General features: G+C 36.4%; 1 protein-coding gene across 1 annotated transcript in view; it reads left to right on the top strand.

Moving 5' to 3' along the window:
- Positions 1-9,171: 9,171 nt before the first annotated feature.
- The window catches only part of LOC114004649 (cilia- and flagella-associated protein 47-like), a 52,765-nt gene continuing 50,053 nt past the window's right edge, over positions 9,172-11,883 (top strand). The window contains exon 1 of the mRNA XM_027765699.1: positions 9,172-9,188. Coding sequence (XP_027621500.1) covers positions 9,172-9,188 — 17 coding nt within the window. The remainder of the gene's footprint in view (positions 9,189-11,883) is intronic.

Below are 11,883 nucleotides of genomic sequence, written 5' to 3'. Positions count from 1 at the left end.
GTTTTTGCCTTAGGGTGCATGCACTCACCAGTGAGAGACAGACACAGCGAGAGGGAAAGTAAGAAATCTCCCCCGAGGGGATATGGCCACACCACTATCCCTTCTCTTCCATTCTCCTCCTGGAATCTTGGGGACACATGCACACATGCCTGGCATGAGTGTCAAGCTAGGCCTGGGGCTCAAACCACGGTTGGTCATGTGAGAGTCCAATGACATAACTATTAGTCCATGCACTGGTCCACTTTTGCCCATTTTTAAATTGGATTACTATTTTTTTTGTAGGTGAGCAGTGTGTTTTCCACTGGTAGTTTTATAGTTAGAAGTTTTATTCTAAGTATTTGATTCACTTGAACTGATTTTTGTTAATGGTGAGAGCTGGAGTTCTAAGTTTTTCTACTATGAATAATGCTGCTATGAAAATTTTAGTATACGTCTTTTGGTGTGCATTTCTGAGTATATGTAAAATTGTTGTAATATAAGATAAAAATACGATCAGTTTTAAAAGATACTTCCTATCAGTGTGTTTGTGCCAATTTCCACTCACACAAGTAGTACATGAAAGTTCCAGTTGCTCTAAACCATAAGAAATATTTAGTACTAATTTTCATTCCCACCAACAGTGCAGCAGTGTTCCTTTCCACCACAGCCTTACCAGGATTTGTTGTTTGTTCTATTGACCCTAGCCATTCTGAATGGGGTTAGGTAATACCTCATTTTGGTTTTAATTTGCATTTTCCTTATGATAAGAGATGTTAAACATTTTTGTCAATGTGCTTTTTGACCATTCAGATGCCTTCCTTTGAGAGTTCTCAGTTCAGGGGACCAGCAATTAGCTTAATGGCTATGTTGCTGAACTCCCATGTAGTGGACCACAGTTAGAGTCCCGGACCCAGTGGCTTAAACTTATGCCGGATGTGTGTGCATGTGTGCCCAAGATCCTGAGAGAAGAATGGAGGGGAAGGGATTGCAGCATGGCCATTTCCCCGGGGAGTGATTTCTCGCTTTCTGTCTCTCTGTCTCTCTCTGTCTTTCTGGTGAGTGCATGTGCCCTATAGCAAAAACCTCTACAAAAAAAGAGTTGTCAGTTCAGATCATTTGCCCGTTTTTTAAATATTGGATTACTAGTTATCTGCAGACGAGTTGGTTATATTCTGATTATCAGTCCCTTATCTGAAGTATAGATTACAAAAAAAAAATCCCATAAAGATGTATGACAATTAAATGAAAACAAAAAATTATTAAAAATGAAAATATAAAAGAGAAATATTGGTATTGTCAGTCTTTTTCATATTGACTCTTCTGGTGAATATTGTTCAAATAGATAATTTTCTGCTCTTATTGTGAAGTTTTACATATTCCTATTTGCTGAATATACTGCATCACAAAGTGCCTGTTCATATGCATTTTTTCCCCATTTTTAGAAAAGTTGAATCTATTTTCTTATTTATTTGTAGGATTTTTATGCGTTTTATATGTGAGTGTTTTGTTATTTCTATTGCAAATATTGTCTCTTGAATTTTAATATACTTCAATTTATGAATATTTAACTTATTACTTTTGTCTGCTCCTTAAGAAATCTTTCTCTCTGTTAGACATGAAGATATCCTCCTTTGTTATTTCTAGAAGCCTTGTTGTTTTGTCTTTCATGTTTGGATTTCAATCCCCCTGGAATTTACTTTTGTGTATGGTGTGAGAAAAAGTCAAGATTTTTTTTATTTTTTCCTGTTTGTTCAATACCAATCAGTTCAAGGTCACTTATGGAAAAGACTGTTCTCCCTACTTCTTCTCCTCTCTGCTTGGCCTCTTTAAAAAAAATAGGTATTTGTGAATCTGTGTAGATAATTCCTTTGTACTCATTTCCTAAGTACACAAATTTTATTGTTCTCATTCAGCATTTTCTTAGCTATTTATGCCATTTGCATTTCTGTATAAATGTTAGAAGAATTTATAAATTTCCGCAGAAAACAAAAAAATGCACCATGCTGGTATTTTGACTGTGATTGAACTTTACCCGTGATCAATTTAGAAAGAAATGACATCTTTACAGTATCAGAAAACACTACTTATTTCTCCCTTTCTAGGTTTTTAAAATTTATCTTAATGATAACTAATATTCTGTGTAGAGTTCTTGCACATATTTTGGTAAATTTATCCCTGAGTATTTGATATTTTTGAAATAAAATGGTTAATGGCAATTTTTCAATATTATTTTCCATGTTTTTCTTTTTTTAATTTGATTTTATTTATTATTATGATTATTGTTATTATCTAATTTATTATAGGGCACATGTGCTCAACAGAGAGAGACAACGAGAGAGAGAGAGAAAGAAACCAAGAAGCATGCTTCCAGGTCCAGGACTCAAACCATACTAGTCCATGTGGGAGACCAGTGCCTTAACCTCCACACCACCTACTGGGCCTTCTGTGTTTTTCTATATTCTATATATAAATAAACTTGATTATTAAATGCTGACATTTATAAAACTATAAGGTGAGCATCCCCAGTACAAAAATTGAAAATTCTGACTGTTCCAAAATCCAAAACTTTTTGAATGCTGATATGATGTCACAAGTGGAAAATTCCACACCTGACTTAATGTGATGGGCCACAGTCAAAATGCTGCAATACAAAATATATTGTATCAAGTTACCTTCAGACTATGTTTATAAGGTATATATGAAACAAAAGTCAATTTTATGTTTAGACTTGGGTCTCATCCTTAAGATATCTCAATATGTATATGAAAATATTCCAAAATCTGAAAACTTTCTAAATCTGAAACACTTCTGATCCTAAGCATTTCAAATATAGGATACTCAACCTGTACCTTGTTAAGGCAAATTTGTAATTCTGATTCTGATTCTTTATTCATATTTGTGTGTGTGTGTGTGTTTGTGTGTGCACTTTCTAAACACACATCATCTGCAAATAGATATTTTCCCAATTCTTACATCTTTGATTACTTTTTCTTGCCTCACTACCCTTGCTAGGATCACTAGTTAAATATTGAATGATATGCATCCTCTTCTTAATACCTGTCTTAGTTGGAAAACATTGAAAGATTTTATCATTAAGTATGAGGTTCAGTCCAGCTATGACAGCACACATTGTTAGACACTGCTTCTCAGTACCCTGAGGCCAGGTAGGAGTCTAGGGTTCAATTATAGTCTTACCCTAAAAGTCAGACACAGTGGCATGCATCTGTAGTCCAAGGTATTCAGAAGGCTGAGATGGGAGAATTGCCATATAACCAGATTCTATCTGAAAATAAAAAGTGAGTTTTAAGAAGCTTCTTATAGAAACCTTTTAGCAGATTATAAAGTTCACTTTTATTTTTAGTAGTTATGTGTTTTCATAATGAACAGATATTTAATTTTTAAACAATATAGTTTATTTTACATTTGACTTTATCCATAGTGCACACTTTTATTATTTTTTTTTTGAGACATTTTTGCTATAGGGCATGTGTGCATGTGCACTCGTTGGAAAGACAGAGAGAGAGAAAGTGATACATCCCCCCCTCCTCGAGGGGGTGAACATGCTGCAATCCCTCCTCCTCCATTCTCTCAGGGTTTTAGGCACACATGCACACACATACAAACACACAAACACATACACACACACACACACACACACACACACACACACACACCTAGCATGAGTTTCAAGTCACTGGTTTAGGACTTGAACCATGATTGGCCATGTGGGAGTGCAGCACATTATCCACTGTGCCACCTGTTGGCCCCCATAGTGCAGTATATTATTTTCATCCCATTCATATTGACTTTCTGATTTCTAATGTGATTTGCTTTACAAAGTTTATTTAGAAGTTTAAATGAGGTGGTGGTTTCATCTACCAAGATTGAGCCAGGAGAATATAGAAAGTCTGAATAGGACTATAACCAGCCAGGAGATTGAATCAGTAATAAATAACCTTCCAACAAAGAAAAGTCCTGACCCTGATGGCTTCACCTCTAAATTCTATAATCTATAAAACTTTCAAACAAGAGTTACCCTCCATTATGCTCAAGTTATTTCTAAAGATCCAGAAGGGTGAATTTCTCCCTAATTCATTCTATGAGACCTCTGTAACTCTTATCCTTAAAACAGATAAGGATAGGACCAGGAAGGAAAACAATAGACCAATAGATGAGTATAGATGCAAAAGTTCTCAACAAGATACTAGCAAATCATATTCAACAACTTATAAAAAAGATTATACATCATAATCAGGGAGCTAGGAAAAGAAGAGGTGAAACTCTCTATCCATTGAAGCAAGCCAGGCTATGAAGGAAAGAACTTGTATGTCCCCTCTTAGTATATACCGAGTGTCTACACTCTATGACTGAAACTGATTGACCAAAGGATATACAAACAAAATAAATGAGTGTAAATACCAGATATAAAGTGTGTGGAAGAGTAGGGCCTGAGGAAAGACATTTAGAAGAAAAATACGGAGTCAAAGCATTAATGGGACAGAGAAATGTGGTATTATCTGTTAAAGATTTTTCTTTTTGAGAGGTTTTTGCTATAGGGCACATGCGCTTGCCAGACAGACAGATAGAGACAGAGACAGAAAGCAAGAAATCACTCCCCAGGGGGGAATGGCCACGCAAAAAAAAAGAAGTTTAAATGAAGTGATCTTGCTGTTGATACTCAGCTTAATTTTGTTAAAGTCAAAGACCATCTGTTTTGAAATTTTTTTGACATTCATATATGGGGTAAACTAATTTAATTAATTTTTATAAAAAGTTCAGCTTGAAAATATGTGCATTTTTGAATTCTGGGATATTATTTTCTATGTAATTACATTAAAGCAAGTTTGCTTATTGTATTTCTTTTTTCTTTCTTTCTTTTCTTTCTTTTTTTTTTTTAATTTTTAAAGATCTGGCCTTATTGTGTCACCGTCCTCTTGCCTCAGCCTCCCAGCTGAGATCACTACAGGCATACACCACCATACTGGTACTTTTTTAAAGACAGGAGCTTGCTTTGCTACTCGGGTCAGCCTTGAGCTCATAATCCTCCTGCCTCAGGGTCCCTGAAACCTTGTGACAGCAGTCACATAAAGACATCTGGTCTTTAGATTGGACAACGAATCAAACCTAGGGCTCCTATGTTGTCCCAGCCCATGTAGCTCAGTGTTCTCAGCAACGTGCACCTCTTCAAATGGGCATACTTACTGTGTTTTTTAAACAACACATGTCTTTACTAAATTTTAAATTATTTGCCAGTTACTAGGATAAATTTGTTTAAATCTTTACTTATGTTGTATGTTTGGCTACTGTTTTAAAAATTCAGTTAATTTTTCTTTACACGTTCTGAGGATGTTACCAAATACTCAAAAGTGCAATTAGAACAAGCTCCTGGTGTATTGAAATTTTGTGCCTATAAAATTTCTTTTTTTTTTTTTTTAGAGGTTTTTGCTATAGGATGCGTACACTCGCCAGACAGACAGAGAGAGACAAGGAGACAGAAAGTGAGAAATCTCCCCCCAGGGGGAATGGCCTTGTCGCAATCCCTTCTCATCCATTCTCCTCTCGGGATCTTGGGCACACACGCACACGCGCCTGGTGTGAGTTTTAAGCCACCGGGTCCGGGACGCGAACTGTTTCGACTATGTGGGAGTCCAGCGACATAGCCATTACGTTAACTGCTGGTCCCTAAAATTTCTATTTTTATGCTTAGTAATGTTTAGTGTCTTAAATACTACTTTTTCTTGCATGAAAGCAGGCACATTACTTTTCTTCTGGTTTATATTCGCATAGCATTTTGTCTATCTTTTGCATAAATCTTTATGTTTCCTGTTTTTAATTGTCTCTTTTCATACCTTGCCATTAGCTTATATTGTTTGTACTTTTTCCAACTTTGTCTTTTAATTTAAGCTTATAGTTCATATAAATGTAATATAATCACTGTAAATTTTGACTTAAATTTACAGTGCTTTCAAGTTCTTTTTTTTTTTTTTTTTTTTTTTTTTAAAAAAACCATGTATTACATTACTAATGAATCAACGATATTACCATAAGCATGGTTTTCATTGGAGATCTTTACATTCGCATATCTTTCAAGTACTTCTTCCCTAAGTCCCTCTTTTTTTTTTTTGAGAGATTTTCACTGTAGATCGCGTGTGCTCGCCATACAGACAGAGAGAGACAGAGAGACAGAAAGCTAGAAATCACCCCCCAGGGGGGATGGTCACGCCGCAATCCCTTCTCCTCCATTCTCCTCTCAGGATCTTGGGCACGCACGCACATGCTCCCGGCGTGAGTTTAAGCCGCCGGGTCCGGGACGCGAACCGCGGTCGACTACGTGGGAGTCCAGCGACACAGCCATTACGCTAACTGCTGGTTCCCCCCTAAGTCCCTCTTTTTATGCCACTTTATGTTCCCTAATCCTTTTTGGCTTTCTCTTGGATCGATTAAATATTGCATCTCTTATTCACACTTTATCCTCTAATAGCATGGAAGTTAACTACACTCTTTTTATTCTTTCGATGATTATCATATACATAATAACTTAATTCTTAGCATATTAGATTCTTATAGTAATTAACAATTTATCCTCTTCCCTGTTGTTGCAAGGATCTATTATACTTGAACTTAATTTTTTTCCATTCTATTCTGCACTCTGTTTCTATTTCTTTTGTATAGTTTACTTACACACACACATGCACACACACACACACACACACACACACACACACGGGCTTCAAAAAGTTTGTGAATAAATGGAACTAAAGTGCAAGTTTAGTTTGGTGTAAAATTTGTTTTGAAATCCATACATACTTTTTTCCTAATATGAATTTTTCATTAACTTTTTGAAGGCCTCCCTCAGTTTAAAATTTGTATCTTATAACTACAGTATCTGTGTCTCCTATATGTATCTTTTTGCCTATCCTTTTTCATTTGCATTCATCTTGGCCTATGATTGTGTTCATTTTCTCCATAAAGTTTTTTTTTGCTGACAATTTCAGGATACAATAGGTCTGTTAAGTCCATTGCTTAAGAGAAGGCTGAGGAACAGAAAGGTCAAGTAACTTTCATAACGTCACACAGTAAGTGGCAGAGCCAGAGTTTGAGCAATGGCAGTCTGACCTTTACGCAATACAATGTACTTTCTCCTGTGTTATGTTATAACAAACTTCCTATCTACTAAACTGGAGAACTGTTGTACAAAATGGCCCTTTGGGTACTTTTAATGTGTCTATCTAAGCTAGTAATATATTTGTGATTCTGCTCACAGACAGTATAGGATGAGATATTTGGTAACTTTTATATATAAAATACAAGTTGAAACTTTTTAATATTTTATTTATTATATTGTTTTTTAATTTACTAGAAGGCATGTAAGCTCACCAGAGAAATACAGAGAGACAGAGAGAGAGAGAGAGAGAGAGAGAGAGAGAGAAAGCAAGCTGCCAGGTCTGGGACATGAATTACAGCTGACCATGTGGGAGTCCAGTGTCTTACCAACCACACCATCCACTGGCCCCCAGGTTGGAACTTTTATTCTGTGGAAAAATTAACATGCATCATAACCTGTCACAATAGCACTAGCAAGTAAAGACCACCGTGTCTTATTTAAAAAACAGAGGAATATATGGTATCTCTGGGCTTTATCTTTAAAAGGAGAATTCCTGCTCACTAGGCCAATTTGTTCTAAGCATTAAAATACAAATATTGAAAAAAATGCATGTAAATTTATTCTAACCTATGCATGTGTGTTTGAATATAGTTTGAACACTATTGTAGACATTATAATATACAATTTATAACATACAAAATTGAACTCAGTGCGTTTAGATAACTTGCCATACTCATACAACTAGTAGTTGATAGGTCCTAGATTGAATACCTGTTCTCTTTCTCTAATTCCAAATTTAAATCTAAATTTACAATGCAATCCTTCAGATATGAAAATTGCAACATTAATGGTATATTTTGGAGTGAGATATTGGAAATTTTGCAATATTTAAAAAAACCCAATTTTGGGGACCAGCAGTTAGTGTAATGGCTATGTCGCTGAACTCCCATGTAGTCGACCGCGGTTCAAGTCCTGGACCTGGTGGCTTAAACTCACGCCGGGCATGCGTGCATGCATGACCAAGATCCCAAGAGGAGAACGGAGGAGAAGGGATTGCGGCGTGGCCATCCCCCCTGGGGGGTGATGCCTCGCTTTCTGTCTCTCTGTCTCTCTGTCTTTCTGGCGAGCGCACGTGCCCTGTAGCAAAAAATCTCTCAAAAAGAAAAAACAAACAAACAAACAAACAAAACTCCAATTTTGGCTAATAAATGGTAGCTGAGTGAAGTGTATTTTGGAATTTTTACTTTGTTGGTTTTAATAGAATCTTATTTAATCTTTGTTCCCCCACCCCTTATAATGTAACATTTTTAAACTCTTGAAAATGTAAAGTCTTTTTCTTTCAGGGATGTATATAAACTACAGTTCCATTCATCAACCATATCACCCCAAAAAATTGTCAGACAGAATGAATTTTCCAAATATAATAAGACCATTTATGATGTGCTGCTTCACTTGAGTGGAAAATTGCCACCTGGAGTTACTTCAAGTCAATCTTTACCTGTGGATAAAACAGAAAGGGTTATTCAACTTCATTTGCAACATTCCTCACTTCTTGATTTTCTCAGGTAAGAGCATGGATGTGCTAATCTAAGCATGTAATTGTGGCTTGGGTAGACAGATGCATTGATGGGTAGATAGATGGATGGATAGAGTTTGATATTTATTTGACATTTTTTCTTTATTTTTCTAATTTTCTGTAGGACGCAGTGCTCAGAGAGAGAGAGAGAGAGAGAGAGTGAAAAAGCAGCCCCAGGGAGAATGGGCATGCTGCAATCCCCTTTTACCCACTCTTCTCTTGGGATTTTGAGCATACAATGCATGTGCACCTGGTGTGTTTCTCAAGCCACCACGTCTGGGGCTCAAATCACATTGCCAGCCATGTGGGATCCAGCTGCCTTTCCCATCATGCCACCAGCTGGTCTTTATTTGAGTTTATTTATTTATTTTTTTTATCAAACATTATTGCTTCCTTTTGCTCTGTCTCTATCTCTTTCATACCTTCAAAAAGTATATACTGTTTGATAGAAAAGAAGCATGAAGTGATCTATTGGATTTGTAATCTAAAGCAACCATTCTCAAATTTTACCATGCATCCAAATCATTGGTAAGTCTTGTTCAAACAGTTTCCTGGACCTTATGCACAGAGTTCATGATGCTAATTTGCAGTATAACAAGTTTGGTAAGTCTTGTTCAAACAGTTTCCTGGACTTTATGCACAGAGTTTATGATGCTAATTTCCAGTATAACAAGTTTAATTATGTATGGATTCTTCTGGTGCATGACCTCATTTTGAAAATTGTAATCCACAGCAAATATAAACCCATTAAACAAAAAAAAGGATGATATCAATAAGCTTTATTTCTGAGGTTATTGTGTTTTATTTTTAGAGGATTTTTCCTTTGACCATGTGTGCTTACAGGGTGATGGGGGTGGGGCAAGGGGTATGGCAGGAGAGAGAGACAGAAATATTGAGAAGGAAAGTGAGAAATCGTCCAGCAGGGAGGGTGGCCGCATTGCTATCCCTTCTCCTCCATTCTCCTTCTGGGATCTTGGGCACACATGCACACGTGCCTGGCCTGAGTTTCAAGCCACCTACTTTGGGACTTGAACCATGGTTGTCCATGCGGTAATTCAGTGATGTAACCGCTACACCATCTGCTGGCCCAACATTATTATTACTATAATCTCAAATTCTTTTGTATTTTCAAGTTCTTTTGTTTTTGTGACTTTGCAGTTATTTCACCTTAAAACAGTTTCAATATCTGTAAAATTGAGGATGTTAATTCACAAGTTTACTTCATTGATAAAAGAATTAAAAATAATGAAATGTGCATGACATGTCATATAGCAATTATGATCTTTGCTGATTTGAATATCATGAATTATGATCTAAAGCTTTCATAAACTAAGATGTTTCTTTAAGTTATTTTAATATGTAACCGTTAGTAATGTACTGAAAACTGACTCCTGTGGTATCAGCATAACTAAAATAGAATATTAAGGGGCAGTAGGTGGTATGGTAGATGAGATACTGGATTCCCAGATGTTCGAGTCCCAGGCCTGTTGTCTTATTTTCTCACTTTCTCTCTCTCACTCTCTCTCTGTTTCTCTCTGGTGAGTGTATGAGCCTTGTAGCAAATAATAATAATAGTAATAATAAAAACAACAACATATAAAATTAAATAAAGACTTCTTAAAAAAAAAGAAAAATTTTTGAGAGATTTTTTGCCTTAGGATATATATGAGTGCTAGAGAGAGGCAGAGACAGTGAGAAATCACCCCCTCAAGGGGAATGACTATTCCTCAGTCCCTTCTTCTCCATTCTCTTCCCAAGGCCTTGGACACACATACACACATGTTCAGTGTGATTTTCAAACTACTGGGTCTGGGACTCGAACCACGTTCGGCCATTTGGGAGTCCAGCCACGTAACTGCTACACTATCTGCTGGCCTCAAGAATATTTATTTTAAAAATCCTTTCTTTTATTAGAAATGAACATCTTGTTTACATAAAAAAATGTCAGAAAGCCACTATTTGTGAGCTACAACCTCATATTTATTAGACAGAATGGAGCCTTTTATAAGTTTTAAGAAAGAAAGCAGAAGGTGTGTCCTGGCATATTCAGGGAAGCTATAATCTAAACTCCATCTTCCAGACCCCTGAAATACTCAGACAAGAAACCATTTTAAATCTGAGATGTATCCTGGTGTGTTCAGGGAAGCCATGCTCTAAATTCCATCTTTCAGACTCCTGAAATACTCAGACAAGGTAGCGTGACCTCTGTCCTCTCTCTGTGTCTCTCTGTCTGTCTGTCTGTCTGTCTGTTTTGCACTCTCTTTCTCTTTATATTTTTTTTAATTTTTAAACCACTTCTTCTCATCTTGAGCCTTTTCTTCCTCTTGCTAATTTAAGAAACTATTTTAAATCTGAGGTTTGTCCTGGCGTGTTTGTGCTGGTTTTCATTGTTTACCATAAAATTTTTTTTTTGTTCTCTTTTTTGGTCAATTTTGCCTAGTTTTCTTTTTTTTCTCTTCCTTTTGATTTTATTATTTTAAACCTTACTTTTCCACTCTGGTCTTCACTATCCTATCCACTGAGCATCTAGATAGGCCAAGGTGCACAGTAGCTAAGTATCTGAATACTTTTAGAGTCATTGAAATCCTCAATGCTTATTGAACTTTAAGGAACTTTAATGCTTTAAGGAAGAAACTTCTTTTTATAAATCTGGACTCATAATCTCTTTCTGTGGATATCACGTTGCAAAACACAGTAGAGGAGAGATTTATTCACAGAATGACCAGAAACCCACCACAGAGGCACAAGAAATATGAGAAACCAAGAAAACATTTCTCTCCTAAGGGAAAAGAACAATCCATCATCCGCAAACACACGTTGCAAAACACAGTAGAGGAGAGATTTATTCACAGAATGACCAGAAACCCACCACAGAGGCACAAGAAATATGAGAAACCAAGAAAACATTTCTCTCCTAAGGGAAAAGAACAATCCATCATCCGCAAACAGTACAGTAGAACTTGTGAAAATGTCTGATAGAGAATTCAGAATAGTCACAGTGACAAAACTAAATGAGATGCAAGAGCTGAGAGACAATGAACTCCAAAAGATGCAGGAGAAAAGAGGAGTTCCAGGAGGTGAGGAAGTTCTTGCACGATCTGAAAGAAGAAATACACACCATAAAAAAGAATCAAATGGAGCTGGTAGAGATGAAGGCTGCAATACAGGAAATCAAAACCTCCCTTGAAAATATTAAAAGCAGATTAGTACACACAGATGATCA

The sequence above is a fragment of the Tupaia chinensis genome, unplaced genomic scaffold (genome assembly GCF_000334495.1).
Source record: "Tupaia chinensis unplaced genomic scaffold, TupChi_1.0 Scaffold139466_1, whole genome shotgun sequence".
Lineage (NCBI taxonomy): Eukaryota > Metazoa > Chordata > Mammalia > Scandentia > Tupaiidae > Tupaia > Tupaia belangeri.
Note: the sequence above shows the minus strand (reverse complement) of the source record. Positions and strands in the feature narration are given on the sequence as shown.